Source organism: Schistosoma haematobium, chromosome 2, assembly GCF_000699445.3.
Source record: "Schistosoma haematobium chromosome 2, whole genome shotgun sequence".
Taxonomy (NCBI): domain Eukaryota; kingdom Metazoa; phylum Platyhelminthes; class Trematoda; order Strigeidida; family Schistosomatidae; genus Schistosoma; species Schistosoma haematobium.
The window spans coordinates 20,605,025-20,627,555 of record NC_067197.1 but is presented as its reverse complement, the minus strand read 5'-3'; the positions used below and the strand labels follow the sequence as shown (position 1 = coordinate 20,627,555).

Genomic DNA, 22,531 nt, shown 5'->3' with positions numbered 1-22,531 from the left:
ATTACTAAGTTAAAGACTATACATTATATTAACTAAATAAATGCCAACAAATCTAGTCATTCTACACTTTTGGAGTGGTTTATATTATAAGTTAACATTAACCCACAACATAATCAGCCATTGGATGTCATCCAAATTATTGTTATCTTCAAACCCGTTGATAATACTGAACCGACATAGTTTAAGATACATTATTCTGTGAATTGGAATATTCCTCTACTAAGTAAGAATGAATGCTAAGTGGGAATTTACATACGAGTGTATATATGGATATGCTGAACTTATAATCCAGTCGTACAGCCAGGTAAAAGTCAGTGAGCTATTTGCTCCGATAAGATAACATTAAGATTTGATTATAGGTTAACTTTCCAGTCTATTAAACTTATTCTTCAAAATTTCTATCTATTCACTCTGTACACGTCAATATCCACATAATAATAATAATAATAATAATAATAATAATAATAATAATAATAATAATAATAATAATAACAGCAACAATGTTAATAATAGTAGTAATAATCGTTTTTAACATTCAAATAACTGTCAAAAAAGACAGTAGTAACACAAGCAGGGACATATATACACTGGTGTACGTACAAACTTTGATAATTGACGAAAAGTAGGTACAAAAAGTACATAAAAATAAATTAGGATAGATAACAAATTATCATATGTGATGACCAACTAACAGGAAAACTATTTGCGAGCCGAACTAATCTCTTTAAACCATCCTCAAATATATGTGATAGAAAATAACTGAACTGGATAATTGACGTGACAGAAATTGACTCAATGTTTTCAGATAATCTAATCGCAGCTTTGTATTTACACAAGAACGCTTAGAAAGACAAATTTAAGACGTTTACACCTTTAGAAGCTAGAGAATACTACATAGCTATCAGCTGACGTTGATAACTATGTAAGATATATTTATTAAAGGTTAATAATGTGATTCGGTTACAAGGTCTTAAATATATGTAGTTCGTTAGTGTTGATTCGATTGAGAGTTCGAAAAATACTGAAATCTAACATACAAAGTGGACCAAAATAAGTCGTGGATTGATTAAATCAGTTGTGACATGGTTTACGTAATTCAAACTACGAAAATGAGATGTACGATGTTAAATGTATATGATATAATAGAAAGAGGATTTTTAGTGTAAACAGACAAAAATAAATCAATTTAGAAGTAACCTGATTGTTTACAGTTTGAACTTTCTTTTTAAAGTCTTCAAGAGCTTAAAAACCAACGCATGTAAGACTAATGTAATATTATTCGAAATTGATAGCACGACCAAACACCTGACGAATTTTGTGCACGTATTGAGAAAGCTCACCTGGATTTGCCAACCTCCATTACTGATGGCGTAGGCAAGACGACCTGCCAACCAAAAGACGGGCTTATTGAGCAGCAATTCACTCTACCTTACTTTATGGGTACAAACAGCCGCAAAAAATCGGATATTCGTAGGTTACAAGTATTCGACCATTGATGCCTTCAAAGAATTCCTGATGTATACTAGGACGACAGAGTAAGTCATGTTGAGGTTAGACACAGAGCACCAGGTAATAATGCAAATCAATCCATGAGATGGTGAATCGTTATCGACTCGGGTGGTTAGGACACATGTTAAGTATAATTAACCACTGACTACATCTACTCTCAATATTACCTGATGTACTAGTCGGGAAGGAAGCTGGGGGCGACCAAACCAAGATGTGACATCAACCCATGAAGGCACTGATAACTACACTGAAGGACTTAGTTAGATGCAGATTACCTGGTTGGCGTCCACGAGATCTTAGCAACCAATGGTTAGAACCCCTAAGTAACAAGGGTTAGAATCGCTGGCGATAGCGTAGGTGCGTCCACTCTATAAAAACTTTCCATGATCTCGTATTTTCTTGTCTAATTATATCTTCTATGTCGTAACGCTACTACTACCATTAATACTGTTATTAATTATTCCACTCGAGTATCCGACTATGCTAATGTGGTTTGGCAACTTAAATCAATGCACATATGTGCTAGCTTCTACGTTGCATATGACCAAATGACTGAAGTGTACTCATTCTTAGCGTTGTTTTAAACTGTTAACATTTTAATATTTCTATATCTCCTAGTCACATGTTTTTGTTCATGCTTTTCTTTATTCCACTAAGGATTTTTTCATCTTTTGCGTATTTTTTTCCTGTTATTAAACAGTATGATCATTTTAATTGAAATGTAACATAGATTTTCATTTGAGAACTTTTACAAATTTTTAAACGTATTTATTGGTGAAAATGTTATTATTAGCGTCATCCTTGTGATATCTAATTAATACATTATACCTAAACAATTGTGCAATATTAAATACCCTAAACAAATGAATTGTAATATCATGAAAACATTTTATTTGTTGATCACCTGTAGAAATGTTTCATCTGAAAGATGATAAGAAATCTTCAAGAAACACATCATAAAACGTCACTATTATTATTAGTTTAATGCAATTTATATCAAAAAAACGATTTCAAACTTTGTTTGAAATCGGCCTACTCTAAAATTGATATTAAGACTACAACATTAATGTGAAATCAAACACATTTTATTTGAGGCATACATAAATATGTTTATTTGACTTAAATAATAAATGTTTGATGTTTTCAAAATCTCACCATTTCTTTGAAATAGAAGTATGAAGAAATTGATGGTAGATAAGTCAGTGAGTGTAAAATCATCCTTAAAATTCATAAATATATAATGCGGATGACTTGAAATAACTAGTCCTAAACACTTAAATCACGATTAGAGTAGAAAGATAGGCTATTAAATTTGAGACTTTTCTTCAAAATTGATTATTTAAATATAACAGTTTTCTAAATATTCTCAAAGATAATGAACTCTTAGAAGATTAAGGAACAATAACTCTACTAATAATACAGATACAGCAATAATACTAAATGATAGTATAGCTAAACAACCTAGAAAAACTTTAATGCACCTGAATAGTAATAATAATGAGGAGGATTTTAAAGATACTACTCAGAGATGTATTGAGCTTTCTGTTTTAGAACATTCAGATTTGGCTGTGAATGCACACGACTAAGTTGTTGAAAGGAATACAAATTCTCTGTTGTTAACCTATTTTTAAATCGTTCTTTGTATTGTACTTAATTCATTTGATATGTCCATCATTACCATAAGGTACTCCTTAATCTGAAATATCTATGTTTCATGAACGATAGATGATCTGAACAGTATTGATTTATACTAGTGTTTGATTATTATCGTCTGTTCGTCACGTGTTATGTAGAAAATGTATTTTTGTTTTTAAAAAACATACGCTTCCGAATAGAAAAACAGCAGTAACAAGCTTTTTGTACACTAATAATAAGACTGTGTAATGATTTCTCATTAAAACAAGAATAGTAAACAAATGTCCCATGACAATCAATAATTGACAGCGAAATTTCGTAACTACTGTGTATTCTAGTAATAAAGACAACAATAACTTTTGAAACAGAAGAAACATTTATTTAGCTTCGTAATTTTTAAATTTTCGCCGAAATATGAGCTCCACTCAGACATCGTATGTAAGAATTTGTATGGTAATCTGTAAGCAACATTCAACATAACAATGGACGATATTATTTAGCTACATCGCAACTTGGGGACTTAAATCAGAAATTAAGTCCGTAGAATACCACATATAAAAACAAATGAGAAAAGATATACAGGAAATTAAACAAACTTACATTATTCATAAAGCCAATGTTATTATTCGTATTATTGTTAGTAATAGTGGTACTAGAAATACCAGCGTTATGAATGTAGTTACTATTGTTATTATAATAGTTTATAATTCTATCGCCGCTAGTTCCAGTAATAAACTGATCTGAATTAGCAATTGTTTGATGAGAATCAAGTTTGGTGTTATTATTAGTCAGTAGAGGACGATTCCCAGCACTTGAAGATAATGGCCATCCACTGACTAATTTAGGTGCATTTTGATACGGGTTAATTTGTTGATAGTGTAATGTACCCTGTGATTTAGATGGAGTACGTGACTGGATATTAGTATTAACAGCTGCTATAGTACTGTTATGTAGTAATTTAGGAGTATACGCCTGTTGTTGTCGGTGATGATGATGATCAACTGAACTTATATTTGTATGGTTTTGCTGCATAGTGGTAATAGTATTCGTATTTATAACTCCAGTGATGGAAGTAGTTGATAAAGGGGATAATGGTCTTTGCTTACGAGATGGCAATGGTGCAGTTGGTTTTTCTGTTGTGTTATTCGAAGTTGTTGTGGTAGTGGTTGTTGTTGAACCTGTTGATAATTGACTAACTTGAGAAAATAGATTAATAGGTTCCGGATGCAATCCAAGTGTTTTAGGATAAGTATTACTGTTGTTAAGAATATCAAGTGAATTAGAATAGATAGGACGACATTGACTAGAGTGAGAAGCATTGATAACATTTGACGTGGAAATTTCAACCAATGGAATAGGGTGCGAAGAACACTCTTTAGATGTAGAAATTATGGAATATAAATTAGCAGGAGTAGTATTTTGAGGCCCAGCATAATACTGAAGAATTGGTTGAATGTGTGCGTCAACAGAAGACTGAGATATTTCTAAATCAGAATGATTTGTAATTTTATAAGATTTGGTCAAATAATCAGGTGTTATAGCACCAAATTGATCTAAACATTAAGAAAAAATAAAGCATGTAAGTTGCAAATAGAAAATTTAAATCATAATACGAAGTATTTTTGGCAACATTAGAACTGAAAAAGTTGAAACAACAGAACCTGTGATGTAATAAAACATTGGTTTAGACTATTACATTTCAAAATAACACTGACATAATAACTTAAAAGAAAAACAATGAGGACTAAAAACTACACAAATGTAAAGACATGTTAAATGCATTAAGTGGAAGTTCAAATTTGTCTTACAGTGTAATCACATCTGAGTGAACTAATGAATTTAAATTTAGTTGTGTAGTTATAGAATAGACATTTGACTCTTGTCATTTTACATCATATCATCTAAGTATACTGAGGAGCCATAAGTTTCGTATTATTGAAAATAGAATATATTCATATCATGCAAATATTTACCCACGAGAACATTTGAAGTATTCTTAATACATGATGGAACCACTGAGCAAATAATGTGGATGTTACTCATGAAGTGCTAGGTAACAATGTATATAGTTTGAGGTCACACGTCTTCATCTACTGAGATAGTTGGTAATTATGTTACGCACCCCAAGCTAATTATTACAGGTATGATGCATAACGACGTTAATATTGAGCATACAAAGACATGATATCATTCATCATGAAGAGGTTTAGAATTCACATTTTTATTTGTGGCAATTATTTCAAATAGTACTTAACGAACAATCAGGGTCTCTTGTGTTTTATTACTTGATTCAACATTTTTAGTAGAAATTTATAAAATGATTCAAAGCTAACAAATATATCGGCAAATAATGAGGTTTTGACATCATTTACTGTCGAGACAATATCTTGTTTTTATTTCATTTTGCAACTCAGTATAATTGTTTCTCCCTGATATATTTTCTAACTTGTATGTAAAGTAGATTGCATTTGCAGCACTATCATACAAATAGGGTATACTGAAAGCTGTGAAAAGAATTGTTAGCAGTTCTTAAAACTTACTAATTCATTAATAACAAGTAAAAACGGTGTCATCAAGTATGCGGATAAAAATAAAAGACCAATCAGGACATCACGTCACAGATGTAACCTAAAAATACAGCACTAGGATCCAACACCGATGAGATAAGCAATTTTTAAAGGAGTTAATAATATGTAGTCCATACTCTAACCGTTAATCCGATAGTAGCAAGTAAAACATACAAATATCGATTGGGTAAGTAAAGAGAGACGGTGTACTATATTTTTACTCACTATATGTAATAAGAATAATACGATCCCTATAATAAATATCCAAGAAAATTCGCCATCACTAAACTCAAATATCAAAGTCACACGAAAATCCTTATACTGATCATGCACAGTAAACTGTTTGAAACATTACTGTCACCGTGACTGTATTATTGAGTGGCATGTCGAATAAACAAACAACAGGGAAAAAGAGTGTATATAGTTAGCCTGATTATTTGAAAAAGTGGACTTTGTTAACAAGCGATTAAAGGTAATTAATATATATAGCTGAGTAGCGTTTTGAATTAATGGTTTAATTGTTAAATTACTAGATGTTAAATCATTGTATCACGTTTTCGAACTGTTCCACCAAGGTCATTCTGGACAACTACTTTTCGTTACACAAAACAAACTGCTTGAAAGCTGATTAGATATATTTGTATCTGATTATTAAGTCAGCTACTAAGATGGTACATAATACCTCACATGCTCTTATTTCAACAACTGACAGTTCGTTAATTAAATCGTAAAACCTTAATTCAGAACATTTTCATTATCAATTAAGATCAATGTATTTAGATTAGTTTGATTAACGTGGATAGGATGTTTTTTTACATATTAATAAATTATCAAATAAGAATCCAAAAAATATACCATTTGAGTAGGAAATTATATGCCTGACAATTAAGTAATAAAATAATAATGTAACTTGTTTATCAGTACAAAATAGGTAGAGCGAAATTCAGAACCATGATCTATTTGGTTAAAATTTAATTATTTTGACCACTACAACATCGTTCTAAATGAGTAGAAAAAAACATGCTTCCAGTAAACTTACCTGTTATTACTATGTTCAAAGATGTACTAGGGATCTAGACAATCAACTGTTAGCTAGTTATTAATTTGTGTTAAGATATATTTGCAACATATATCTGAATAGAATTGTTCGCTTCAATACAACCGAATCATCAATGTATCAAATGAATGAAATTTTTTGACGACCTGTTTTCAAAACTTTTGTGGGAAATATACTCCTATCAATGTATATGCGGATAGGAAAATTGAATGATTTTAAAGGCATTCTATTAACAAATTGAATTTATTAAAAACAAATAGATGTATCCTAACTAAAAATGCGATCAATTTTATAATATCGATCTTGTTACAGGTTCAAAATCTACTTAAGTAAAACTATGCATTTCGGCTAGATATAAGCCTGTCTTTCTATTAGGTAGGGAAGACAATAAAAACAATATGGTAGGCGTACATATGAGCCCTACTGGTATTTACATATGATATGAGGACTAAAGTTATATCCAGATGAAGAATAAGTGAATATTAACGGCTAGGATCTATTCATAGACTGTTATTACATATATTCTTATTGTATAGCTATTAAGTAACTATATTAGATGTATATTCATATTCTTCTGATTACAAGCGTCTGTTTGACCTATTGTCTACTATTATACGATTTACTATTCTTAAGTTATTCCCAATTTATTAGTTACAGTATCTCACAATCACAGCCACTTTCCAACCTGATCTTGCATAATTGTTATTTTCTATTTTATGTTATGATGTGGTATGGTTTGTTTGTATATAAACCAAGTATGTCTGAAATACACGATTCATATAGCGGAGGATGATACTGGTGTTCTGGACTGAACCAGCTGGGTTAAGCGAGAAGCTACTATCTCGGTGGACCAATGCGAACTCAGAGTTGACTCAGGACTACTCGTAGTAGTGTCATTGGTCTGGTTAGTAAGTCGGTGTTCTAATTGGCGATAAGTCACGTGATTTATTCACAGGGCATAAGGACATGACAAAAGTAATCTTTATTGAATAGGTTGTGGAATTATCAAAAATATCCATAGCTATCATCAGAATTCTATTAAATCCTCCCACTTCCTATTCACTTAGTCTATCCTAACAAAATAAAGTAGGTGGACTAAGGAATTTGCTGAGTTATCTAAGATTTTGCAAGTTCTAAGCAAAAAATTAACCATTTAATCTAAAGATAATGCAAATAATAAATTTCTATAGGTTACTCGAATACTAAAAATTTATTGATATGGCATACTGATTTTTACTTTTAGGCTAAATTATGATAGATAGCATTCAATCATAAATTTACAACATAATTTATTCAGTAAAATATCTAAGTAGTGAAATGTTATTAAGCAAGTGTTACAGGAATTGATTTTAATCTAACAAACAAACAAAAATGATGAATTACCAATCATTTTCCTTTTTTGTACATCGGGAAAAACTAAGTAAGAGGTCAACCGAAATGTAATCGTCTAATAAATAAATATCTGATTTACAGTGAAATTAGTCACAGTAAATAAATTATAACAACTGAGTGGTCGTTCTCATTGATCAATAAATTCATTATTTAACTGGCTTTTTTTGGAAATAAACACTATTAGAAAATTATAGTGTATCGTAAAGGAATATGCATACATTCGCAGTAATCACCTACCAGTTTATTAAAGTACGATTATAACGGAAGCAATTTCTAGTAATAATATATAATATGCAAAAAACTTTCATAATTCAAAATAAATGAAGACTTTATGAACTGTATGATGGGATTCGAGTTCCAAGAGAAGCACCAAAGATTAAAATGTAAGCAAAGTCTGCTGCTGAGTTTTGAGGAGAATGAAACATACCACGAATTTCTCTACAGAAATATACTAACATTAGATTGAAAATCACATCGACTAAGTAACCAACGAAGTAAGCATCATTAAGCAATAACCAATTCATTGTATTAAATTAAATATGGCTTAATAGTAATATGCCGATCTCAAGGCCGAAATATTTTGAGCTTGATAATACAACAGATCTAGACAGTATACTTTTGGAAAAAACCTTAACATACAACAAAACGGATTATTAACTATAAGTCTTTCTTTAGAGGGTGATAATAACTATTTTTACATCTTGAAGAGATTTCGATATGCCTCAAAACACACCATTGAAATTTTGTTGAACCACTCAGTATCATATAATTGTCAAAAACGTAAAACTGTCAAACAAGTATAAGAAGAGAAGACGAAAAAACAATAACACAGTAATGGTTCAGAAAAAAATCAAATTGATATTGCAAGATGGGAAAAAAAGAGGAGAATAGGGTATTTTGACAAAAAAATACGTCGAGATTATTTCTGTTACTACAGTTTGGTGATATTAGTTCTTTTGAGAGAAAAGTGATTTATCAGTAAAATTAAGTCAGTCTTTTTCATAACAGGGTGTTGAGGATTAGAGAGTAATGGATAATCGTTTAATCCTTTTACAAGAATATAGAAGTATAATCAGTTCAGAAAATCAGGCCGATGAACTAGAGCATTAAACATGTAATGATAACGAACGGTTGGCGAATATTCTCTATACACAAATAATTTTAGACTGATTTAAACCCATGAGGAAGTGATAACTTAATAGTTTAGAAAATATATTTATACAAATGTTACATTAAGAAAATTGAAATAATATGGATAACGTCTTTAATGGTAACCAATACGATGTCATCTAATTTAGCCGTCGAAGTTTGCAAAAAAGTCCAATATGGTTTTCAAGCTTTGATTCCATATTATAATGCAGTTTATTAAGAGCTGGCTAACTAGAAATTAAAGTTAGCATTAAGCCTATGTGTCGTGCTTACCAGTAAAACACGCCAGCAGCCCTACAAAGAAACACCTTGCACTGTACTCATATTCATGTCATTAAGGCAGAGATAATAACAATAAGTCAGCTCATATTGAAAGCAGGAAAATCCTATTAAATAGCAAGTACTCTCGGAGCGGGCAAAAGAGATATATGCAGTACTCATTTGAAAATAAAGATATGTTGCATATGCTTACGTTGGTTAAATAAGTGACCTGGAAAAGTTAATTGTCCATTGCTACACAATGTGTTATGATCTGGATTACAGTTGCTGGATGAACAACAGATAGATGATTGAGTATTATGAAAACAAATGGAAGTTTCCGAATTTTGATCAACGAAATCAAGATTTTCAGGGGAAGTAGAGTGTCCCGTAGGTTTTTCTGTTACTAAAGAGTAACTTTGTATTCCATTACGACATATTAACTGATAACTTCGACTTGGAGTTGTTGGAGTTGATAGGTTATTAGGCGTAGTCCGACACTTTAGTTTGGTTCCTTGATGTTGATGAGAAACAGCTGATGTTGATGACTTATTCGAGGCACCACAGCAATTCGATAATTCCGATGTAAATCCACTGTTTGGTATAGACCCGACAGTTGAATTTCGCATAAAACTAGCTAACATATCATCGTCTTGACTTCTGTCATCTCTTCCTTCTTCTGTTTTTATTCCCAACTTCTCTTGAGTTTCAGTTATATTTACCTTACGGAAATTCATCTGCGTTGACAATGATGACGATAAAGATAATAATAACGAAGGTAGCAATGATGTACACTTATTACTAATTTCTAAGTTATACTTATCAATGGAATTACTCCCATCTAATGAAGCACTGTTGTTCATTTCCCAAGACGAGATATTAGAACTTTGTGCCGAGTCATCTGATATATAATTTACATGTTTGTTACTACAACCAACAATATTAGTCTGTGCTCCAATTTCTTGATCTACTTCAGCATCAATATAATTTTCATTACCTATTATCGCTTTTAATGATAAACATGTAGAATCTGATTGACTACGAACTAGACCACTGCCATTGTTCATGGAACTACTGGTAGTATAGATGATTTCAGGACCTGATTGTACAGTACAATCAGTAGATGTTACTAAACACAACAATGGATCAGTTTTTGTCACAGCAGACTCCAATTGTTTACGTATTCGATTAGGATAATATCTAAAGCAGTTACGGCTGAACTGTACACCCGTAGATGGAGTTGTAGAGATTTTTTCCTTATTGTTGTTACTATTGCAATGACCATCACGTTTATTACTTGGCATACATGTTCCAAATGCAGAAGATGATAAACTGGAGTGACGAAAATGTGGTCTACACCGTAGCAGATTATTACTTCCACGTGAATAAGATGAATAACTTAGTGTGATTTTGGGGTTCACATCTCTAGAATCTAGTAAACTGTTAGTTGTTGTTGAAATGACTGTATTATTTCCAGAAGCTACTGATTGATTACATTTACTATTAGTAATATTTGCATTTTCAGAAGTGCATATGCTCCCTTCCGAATTATTTGTTTTCGTAGTATGTGCGATAAAATTGTTTGTATCATGAATTTTGAAACAATTGAATGATGTCATATTTGTAGATTCAAGGGTTCTTAAGTAAGAACATCGTATTGGTAGTGATGGTTGCAAATGTAAACAAAGGAAAAGTGGTTATGGCATTTTGTATGACATAAAATAACGTACAACATTCTTAGGTAGTAGAACCACCAGTATCATAGATAATTTCCATAAAATATAATGTTGAAGGAGATAATAAGGAGCAAACGTGATATGATGAGTCCTTAAAATATTGTACATGACAGATTTAAGAAAATTGAACTATCCTATCAACCAGGAAAAATTTGTAAACTTTTAGGTAGGACATCAGGCATTTACGAAGCGTCGATGAATATAATTCCGATACATCACTGAGATTATTAAAACCAGTGGTTATTTCGCTGGTATTACTGTTATCGTAATCATTAAGCAGGAATCGAACCGTTGAATCAATCACATAGGTATATACAGTTAACTGTGTGACCATGCAAGTAAGAAGAGATTCAAACATATCATTATTAATCGGATTGACACAATACATTTGTGTCAAAGAATAAGAATTTGTGCATTTATCTACACATGGAGGCAGACCATAGGTCATATTCACACAACATACATAGTACAAAGTTGTATACATACACGATAAAAAAGTAAACTGCCAGTGTTAACACGACTAGTAATATTTCCCATTCGAAATATGTGATAGAAGTGCACAATTTTACAAACATACGAGGACACATAGACACCTAATATGCAAACACATGTGTATTCAACACAAAAGTAACCACAAATGGAAATTCATGAATGTAAGCACTCCCTTAAATCCCAAAAGGGAAAAAAATCTGGACAACCAAAATAAGTTATTGATATGAGAAAAAAACTATGGTACTGTTGAACATAACCATCATTGTTATAATCATAACAAGAACATTAATGGTGATAATAATAATAACCAATTGGATGGAATCTATGGTAGTATTAAGGATCAAAAGGGAGAGAAAAAAATGGACATTAGTTGCAAGCTTATGTTTACTAACCCCACTCTGCCAATGCTTTATTTAACACATAAATACACTTCAAAATGAATATGCATACTTAGTAAGCATAGTTCAGACTAAAATAACATGATAATTGACATTACTAACACACTGTATGAGACTGCGTATACATATTGATTGTCTGTCTTTCGTTTAAAAATGATATTCACAAGCATATAAATGACTAATCAAAAGTGCCAGGGAGAGAGAGAGAGCGTAGTGTATTCACCTTGTTTAATCAAATTGAGACCCAGACACATAGGGGAATATGCCTAAAATTCATTTGTTCATTTCGCATAACAGAAACTACAGTAACGTTATTAAATTATCTGAAAGAAAACTAAAACTGTTATCAATTATGAAGTGTTAAACGATGTAGCCAAAAAAAGCTAAATAACATTCAATATTTCAGTTGGAGATATAGAAAATTGGTTTCAGAGGATTTAATTAATCATAAAAGTAGAATGCTCACGAAATATTACCGTCTTTTCACTGAGAAAACTGACCAAACTGCTTGCAGAAAGCTGAGACACTCACTACATTATTACACATGATAGTAATAGTTACATTGAAGTGTATACTACCAAATGTAATACCATAGAATATCTACTTCAAGGTAAGTATTTTTTTATTAGGTCTCAGTACTTCATGAACTTAAATATTACTTAAAGTACAAACTTAATCCACTCTGGGTATCAAAAAATGAACTAAAGAGTATAATAAAATAATGAATATCTAGAAGAAAAATAGCAATGATCGGAGAGGAAAAACTGTTATATCCGATATCCTTAAAAAGGCTATATTGTTATTTTTGGCTATTCAAATACAGATTCCGGCAGAAATACTCCATTGCCGTGAGCGAACGGTAGAAAAATCTTAACTTTTAACTAGGACTATGATTTATAAATGGATATGTAGCTCTTACGAGTGACTGGAAAAACGCTTGACGACCAGACAGTAATTAAAACCTTATTGACAATTCAGTCTCACTATTCAGTTGGAGATATAGATGCTACAACCCAGAGGTATTCTAGACTTAAATCTTGTAAAAAATATTGGGATAGTTTTTTATGTATATATAGTTCCTAGGTGCTATTAGGACTACCGTACCTGTGATTATATATTTACACTTAGTTCTTTACAGAAGTGACTGCAATCCACCAAAATACTAGTCTTATAAAAAACTTAAATAGTTTCAGTTTTAAAGTTATAACTTAATGCTATATGAACATACCATTTCTAACGTTTGTACCATAATGGAATCAATGAAGGAGGTAGGTATGGTTTATCTATCGACGTGCTCAAATGAATTATTACAGTTTTTCCCAACTATCAAGCTCACAACTATGTGTTAGGCGCCTACACCCGTGAATTCTGTGGGACTGGGATTGGATCTTACTAGTTTTCACACTTCACCAAGTGCCAGGACCGAAACAATATTCACCGACTGGATCCCTAGGTAACATTCTCCTATCTACGACTAATTTAGGTTCAATCAACATAAAAAGTAACGGGTGAGAACTATGTAGTCTTTAGAAGACTGAGACCCAGGCACAATTAGAAATCAGTTTTACCTTTTCTATTGAGAGCTCATTATATTAGACGTACCCAGATTCAACGCTGGTTTTCAAGCAATTGTAAAATATAAATATCTTTAGCTGCATGTCTTGAAAGAAATCACTTACTTTGTAAAAAAACCCATTACAAATTTTTGACGCTCGTCAGTTTATTCCATTAGGATTCGAATGCAAAGTTTGGGCAACTCTCTTATGTGAAAAACTTCACAAAAACCTACATGACGAGTGGAAAACCTGGTAGTTGGAAAGTATCTCCGCGTCCAAAGTAATAGCTACACCCTACAACAGTTAGGACCTATTTCCGTTGAACTGAATCGCCAACATCAAAAAACCAAATTCCAATGAGAATTGATGACACGTCTACTAGCAATATTTAAAAACGCCTGGAATACTTAATCAAGTATTTCAAAAGACAGTTTGTTCTATTCATTCCTCTAAAATTTTGACCAAATTATCATGTGTCACGGTCAGTGGGTATTTATCCTCCCACCGAAGCGACGTTTTAAAGGGAATTCAAGAAACTAAGACTATATAATAAATCTGATTTAGATTACCTATCCTCAACTCTTTCTAGCGGTGAGGTCGACATTTTGGTTAGAAAATTGACTGAATTATTTAAAAAGGTATGACATGTCGATTATTTTACAACATTGGAACCAAGTTATTATTATTAACTACAAGAGCTAACATAAAAGATGTGAAAATTATCAGTTAACATTTAGTTAACTTCAAATTATTCACGAGGTACTTAGGTATGAGTCACATAATAAGAGCGTGGACTGATTATAATACTCGACTACCCAGACTGATGCAAGTGGATATGGGCCCGAACCTTGGACTTAGTGACTGGAATTCGAACGTCTTAACCAATAAGCCACCGCTACTCCATCAGTATACAAGTCTGTTACCAGTTAAGTTGCCTTTCATCCCCACACAAATGAAGGAAAACGTAAGAGACAAACTGCAGAGGACTAGGTTGAATGTTGTTCAGTTTTTTATAGTCATTAGCCACATATTCGCCCGCTCCCAGACGTTTGAACATCATCACGCCTATTTCAGGCCGAAAACAGTTATATTTTTGACATCAGTGATAAATCTAATTTGTTAGGCAAGAGTATACTGTAGAAATATTTCCCTGCGAATTCCATTTACATTTTAAAAGTTATTTACAAAAACAACTCAGGTAGAGTGAGAGCATAGAACTACCGTTTCACTGTTACATATTAACAGTGAAATCACTCAAGACTGTACAACATCGTCATTTCCTTTCAGTCAGTCAGTCAGTAACAACGTAGAACTTCGTCATTTCCTTTTGACCAATCAATTACATAGTGAGGAACAATGAGATCTACCACCTGATGGAAGACTTTTCATATTGAATTTACTGATACTGCTTTGCGGTCCCACGATATATACGCCACCTAAATCTTATTTGATCAGTTGGTGGTCAGTGTCGAACGATAGTGTACCATTAACGATGTCAATTATTGTACAGTAGAATAAAAAAGACTTATATCAGTGTGTGCCAGTGGTATTGATGCGGTATTTATTTATTTTATTTATTTGAACACAAATATTGATACAAAGGGGCACCAAATACATATGCGCCACACAAGTCACTTGATTTGTGAGTGGGCTGTGATACTGCCCGGGTGCCCAGACCGAAATGGCAAACTTGGTCTATGTGCAAAATGATCCCGTGTACAACATAGCTATCTGAGGAATGATAAGTTCTATCAAAATGTATTTGATTTTAGTGGAAATTACTTTACTATCAAGCAACCCGTCTTACAAAGCTTTAGTAGCCTAAACACGTATTTTACATGTTGTATTCGAAGTCTTCATACCAAGTGCTTTTGACACTAGGAAGAGGTTTACAAAGTAGAAGTAGTTGATTGACGACCGGTCTGTAAAATGAAGAACACTGGTCAGTCAGTAATTAAAAATTTACTATACAAAGACGAACTATCCCGATAGAATTTCGCATGATTTCTCAGATCTAACCATAGTTTGAGAGAGTTGGTACTAGAAACGAAAAGATCATCGAATGTCAAGTAATATGCATTGTTTGGATGTCCTTAGAACAGATAATTGATCTACTAATTTCCTTAAACTATAAGCTAATAACTCCACAACCACATCCAAGTTCATGTCCTAAACGACTAGTAATCTTTATCGTATGCAGCTCGTGGTACCAAGGAGCTGTTCAAAACTCGTCAAATAAACGGAAGTAAGATTTGTGAGATCCTTTTCGGCCTCAAAGACAGTCAGCTTGTATTTACAGGACTGCCAGTTTATTGAAAACAAATCTCAACTAATAAACTAATCTAGATTAGTAATGAAGGATACGTCTAGATGAAGAATCGCAAGTAAATCTGACAGAAAATAAAAGTGTGACTTGTGTTATGGTCAAATCTGAACTAAGACTTGTGATGCTATAAAAATTTGATAAACAGAAAAATATCATCAACAAAGAACCTAGTACATATAAGCCTAGGCCCAAATCGCCATATCTGACCGGCACGACCAGATGAAGATAAAAAGAAAAATTACAAAGGATGGAAATAATGTAGTAGCAATGATTGTAAGAAATAAAATTGGTCATACTGTTTGAAAAGACTGGATGAGAACGTATGGATGAAGAAATACCGGAATTTAAGACCGTGACTGATCCTGAAACATGTCACCTAACGTCTCCAACCACTGGTCACTAGTATTGTGTACACCTCATCTAGACAGCTTTGCATCAAACCAACAGTCAATGACTTTATGAACTAATGGCATATCTTGACTTGATTTTTCGCAGCTTTCTTCCAATCTACTTTTGGGTCAGTAAGTACCGCTCATTGAAGTAGACGGTGGTCAAGGATACGCAACATATGCTTAACCACATTAATTGATGAAAATCCCCTAATCTATTGACCAACTTTTCACCTTTGTCAAGGACCCCATACCTAACTTCGAAATTGACCACTCAATCATTCCACAAAACGCGAGAAATGCTTTTAGGATACTCATGATAGGGAACCTTGAGCATCCACAAGTCTTCTACTTTCATGGACCTTGTTTCGAAGCCACAAAATAGAACAGAGATGACGGCTGTAAATTATACACTCGGTAGGAATAGAAGTTCATCCCAAATACGTTGACTATATTACTCAAGACGATTAGCGACACAAAATAGGACTATTTTACCCGCGTATTGTAAATCGATAAGCGAGTTTCTCGGAAGGACGAAAAGTTAGTTGAAGAAATTTTCTAGGAGGATATCGACGATAAAATAGGACAAAAATAGGGAGAGTGGGCAGCCCCGACGAACGTTACCGAAAACTGACGGTCGTGATAACAGTTCACCATAAGCTCTAACTCGACCAACAGCTGAGTAAAGTCTGTTACAAGGTTGATATACTTCTTTGGTACGTCTTCCTACGGAAAACATCGCCACAGGACCTCTTGTTCAACAGACTCAAATGCTATCTTAGGGTGAATAAATACCATAATAATTGGGCGTCAGTATGGTTATGTTTTATACCTGATGAAAAGTGAATATTCGGTCCATAGATCTACGTCCAAACCTTACAGAAGCCTGGTTTTCCCCGGTTAGTTCTCCATGATAATTAATAAGACAATATTTTAGAAGTTTTATCATTCAAAATGGTTATACCGAAAGGAATTTGGTCCTCTCTTATGGACTGAAGCGATCACCGATCGAGACCAATCAGACGAGACTATGTCAAGTTTCCATACTTAAGCGGACACTTCAGACAATTTCACCACTAGAACTTGACCATCATCCTTGAACATCTCCGAAGTTAGCCTATTGGGACTTTGTGATTTCCCTCGTTTAAGATTATCAACTCATTAACAGTTAAAAATGTGTCAATTTGCCATTCAGATTGATTAGGAATAGAAGGTAACTGAATTGTAACTGGAAGCCAACTGAATTATTCTCTAAATATTTCTGTACACCTATCTACTAAATTGGAAGTGAATAATGATTCCGTTTTACCCCAAGACGGTTTCATTAACATCTACCTGCTTGATCAGTTGACAGAGTTGTTCAGTGTTATCTATCGATGCTCCCTTTTCATTTCTCTCACTTTAGTTACCCATTACTGCTCACGATCATCGGGTAAACATTTTATTAGTTTGAGTTGGAATTGTCGTTGTCCTTCATCGTTCTCTAAGCCTGTTGGGATTTGCAAGCCTCTATAAATTCAGTGGAAGCTACCAAAATCCACCGATTTTTCCTAACCATTTAATTTTAGCTACTGATTGATATTACAATTGGATTTACAGCTTATTCCGTATCTCTCCAGGCTTCTTCAAAATAAACCGTTTCTCTACGATCGACTATGTGCTTGGCTAATTTTCCCCTAAATATGTCTTTGAGCTTTTCATTTCCAAAGTGATATCTAACGAGTCTTCCTGCTGTAACTTTCTCATGTCCATTAAGACGCACAGAAACGCGTACTGTTACTATGGTATGATTACAGCCCAAGCATGTACTTTAGAAATGGAAGTCTTCTATAGAGCCTCTTCAACGATGGCCGTGATGAAATTACCTATTTCTACCCACTGTTATGCCTATGTGTGGGTTCTTCAGGTTAAACAGTGTTTTACTCTATGTCCAAGGTCTGTAATTCCAATGGATAAACGACTTTGAGTAAAATTGAGACGGGCAAACACAGTTATCTGTTCGTTGGGCTGAGATGCCATAAGAACCTACTAAGTGTTTCTCAGTTTGACTTAGCTTACTGACTTCAGCGTTAAAACCGCCGGCCAAAACTACTACATCTGAACATCTGGCTTTTTGAAGATCATGAAGCTTCTAGCTAACAAACGTTTTACTTTGCCCAAGCTGTAGTTGATGCAAACATAAGCAAAACCGATGAGTAGCCAATGAAATATATCCCTATGTTTCCGAGTTTTTACTATACCACTGAAACGGACATCATATAATCGACTGTCGATAGGAATACAGTCAACAAGTATCCATTTAGCCTTCATACTTAACGCTATAGCAGTTTTGATTGCTAAGACGTTTTCTAGAATTTTAAGGTGATTGTACTGGGGCCTGGTACATCGTATATGCCCCCAAATGCCCTAGTACGGACGAGAGTGGAGAGAGTCAGCTCTCCATCTCGAAATCCTCTCACATGGCCATGTGCATACGACAACTGCCAGGGAAGTTCTACTCACTGCATTCTCGCAGAATTACTGTTGCTTATGAAATTGAGAGGACGAAAAGCGAATGTCAGATGCTTTAACTGGGTTGGTGGATACGGAGAGTCCACCTAGAGGAGTTGGAAAACCCTGATTCCAATGGTGCACATGGGCTCCAGTATCCTGATGGAACAAAAGGTGTATGAACCTATTGTTGGTGACCGGCTACCATAAAACTGCATCTCCCTACGTTGCTCTACTGCCTTGTGGATTAGACCTTTAGGTCGAAAGCTCGGGGTATGCCCCCCTAGGAAAACCACCTGCTTCAGTCTGGGCACCCGGGTGGTATCACAGCCCTCACACAAATCTGTGATAACTGCTACTGGCCTCATTGTTATTGTGTGGCGCATATCTATTTGGTGCCTCCTTGTACAAATGTCTGTGTTTAAATAAATAAAATGATACATAGTATGAGTTTGCGTTTAAAAGTAATCTGAATTTACTAGCAGATAGAGCCACAACGAATACCACTTGGAAAATCAATGCTTGCTTGACGATCATCAGGAAATACAATATTCAAACTATCTTACGTGACTATACTGATAGGTGGCACGGTCATGTAAATATAATGTGGACCACATATGATTAAGGTTTTGACCTACGTGTTACGAGCGTATGTTGAGCAAATTTACCTGCCGTATAACATATTAATTCGACCTACCAAATGAAACGAGGGTGAGACGATAATTTATGGACGACCTTTGAGTGACGCTAAAGAGACCTTGAGAATATCCACGTACATACTACGGTCAAATCAGGTTTATAAACCAGTGCGAGGGATTAAGATTAATGTCTACGGTCGATCGTTAGGGTCACGAATTGGATTTAAGTTTTTCAACACGAACTGACATCAGCTATGATACCAAAACTCTATTTAGCCTAATGCATGAATTAATATTGCGCCAAGATTCAAAACCTGTTAAAATAGATCTGATTGGCTCGTCCACAAATTAGTCTTGTCGAAAAGGATATCCATAAATTATCTCTGAAACTCATTTGTTTGATTCGGTAATAAAGAGCTCGCCAAAGTCTAATCAACAGATAATTTGGCCCCATGATTTTGACTAAAAACTTTGTTAAGACCTAAAAACCCAGGTTACTAGGTCCAAGTCACTGATCAATAACTCCTATGCAAGGAGGTCACTAGAAGTTAAATGGCCCTTCGAAAAAACTATGGTATAAATATAGACAGGTACTGGGAAACGTTCGGGTGAAAACTATGATACCTTACGTTAACTTAAAGTTGTCACTATTTCAGCCATGAGGAATTTTCTGTAGTAATGGTAAAAGATAATAACGAAGAATCTAGTCTTGGAAGACATAAAGAGAGCGTCAAGCTCCCAGAAATACCAACGACGTAAGACTATATTTTCCCAAAATTGGTGCGATGATTGATTTATGGACTTTCGGAAAATGTTTAGGAACCACTCACATTTTACACACTTAGCCAGTAGAAATCGCAAGCCACGGTACTCCCGAGGAAAGTGACTTCCCAATGACAACGCAAATCACAACTTACGTCTCAAAAATCACCATTTCGTGTTTGACCTCGAAAATATTTAATAAAGCGCCTTTAAAAGTGATCGAACTTCAAGCCTCAAACTTTGCTCTTGAGAAATAACAGACTATGAGTTCTTTGAAATCTAAGTTCTATTTAATGGAGCTGATCACTGTTCACGGGTTAATAAACATATCTGTTTCTGGCATCAGGGAAACAGTTGTGATATTTCGAATTTTATCATGCTTACCGTGCCAGATCATCCTCTTTAGAAGTTTTATACACCGTGGCTTACAGTTTAAAAAAAATTTATAGACCGTAAGTGTTAGTGAATGGTTTTAGAGCACTGTTCAAGACTGTTATTGAAATGTGATTAGACCTTGACTCTGAGGTCTCTGCACAACTACTGATTTACACTTGCCTAAGAAGCGATAGAAAAAGATGACGAAAAAGGGTGCGGAAGTTTTGTGCGCTGTTAGTAACGCACATGTATACTTTTTTGTTCGCGAGTTTTATGTATGCTGTGCCCGTGAGGTCGTATCTATCACCCCACTTTCGAAGGTAGTACATTTTCAGTTAACGTCGTCTATCGTAGTTCGATGCGCTTAGTTAACAAGTTCACTTTCAAGCAAATTCGGCAATGAAGTAACAGCAACCGCTCCTCGACACTCAGGTATTTAAATGGGTACGGTGCAATTAATCGAGAGATGTCCATCATCATACATTCTATAGTAATATCTGCTTGACTGATGGAGCTTGCTCTAGTATGATGTGTACCTGATCTCAGACGTGCTGTTTCAAACCGAGGACTTTGGTTGGTAAATTTATTAGTCACTCATGAAACCGAAGATACTTCCTGCCTATATACTTTCCCACCATTATGCACTAGTAATCAAACAGTTGGTTATTCAACCGCAGAGCTTATGATGTGATCTATGCTCAGAATAAATAGCCTATAAATGCATTGAGGGTAAGCATACAAGCCTTCAAGGTATGTAGTAAAAAAGCAAGAAGATCAGTTAATACCGAACCGTTAAGTGACGAAGCATGGTCAAAAGTTATAGGTACACACAGCCCAGTTACGCTCTTATTTCGATTATATGGTCCAATAACTTTCCAACAATCATAAAGAATGAGGTACAGAAAATTCCTGAATACCGGAAGAAACATTACGAAATGTTCTAAAAATGTAATAAGTATTCGGAATTTGACAACGCCCTTACCATTGAAGAGTGTCACCTCAGTCAAACCAAAAGTCAGAAATGAAGGGATTTGAATACGTATTTGGAAAGCTATCGATATGTCGAGAAGTTTCTGATCTGGGCTAGCTAATGTTTGCAATGAATGCATAGCACGACGTACCCACTCGGGGATGAGTGACCAAGCGCATTCAGCTAGGTGAGTCTTGAGTTTTACTTACGGTATTTATGATCATATTAATACAATAATTCATAATCATATAATTACATATATTCATTTTGACTATACGATCAAACTATACTTTGTCACTTTAAAACCATATATAATCATATTTGACGAAGATTTGCATTCCATATCTGTGTTCTATTTCTTAAGGAATATATGGTTATATCGTATTTGAATGCCTTAACCCACGTACTTTATGTATCTACAGGATCTATTCAAACCTCTACCTAATATCAAGAAATATATATAACCGTGTATGTTAAAGGAATGTATTCACTATTTTATGAACTATCATTTAAATCGTATTTGGATACTATAAATTATTTCATTTCCGAAATTACCTGTCCAATTCGGTGAGTCTGTCATAGTTTTTTTTGATAGTGTTTTTTTTCCAAAAAGCTGTTTCATATATTTGTTCAAGAAGCAACATAATAATCTTAGACGGTAATAATCTTCTAAACTACTTATCTCTGCAACTCCCAATTTTTACTAATACGGACTTCAGTTTATATATGTATCACGTACAGTACTTTTTTGATTGTTTGATACTAATTATCGACATTTCTAAATTACCTTACTGTATAAGGCTATCTTTCGTGTCATATATGTTAAAATTGA

The 22,531-nt window shown here is 33.9% G+C and overlaps 1 protein-coding gene across 2 annotated transcripts in view; it reads right to left on the bottom strand.

The window, feature by feature from the left end:
- Positions 1–20,779, bottom strand: part of MS3_00006429 (uncharacterized protein) — a gene marked incomplete at its 5' end in the record, with an annotated part of 75,788 nt that extends 55,009 nt beyond the window's left edge. Inside the window, 2 exons of one of the 2 annotated variants that reach the window (XM_051214573.1) lie at positions 3,745–4,697; positions 9,782–20,779. In XM_051214573.1, coding sequence (XP_051067759.1) covers positions 3,745–4,697; positions 9,782–11,186 — 2,358 coding nt within the window. The remainder of the gene's footprint in view (positions 1–3,744; positions 4,698–9,781) is intronic. The other variant, XM_012941354.3, reaches the window with a different exon arrangement.
- Between the last annotated feature and the right edge of the window lie 1,752 nt (positions 20,780–22,531).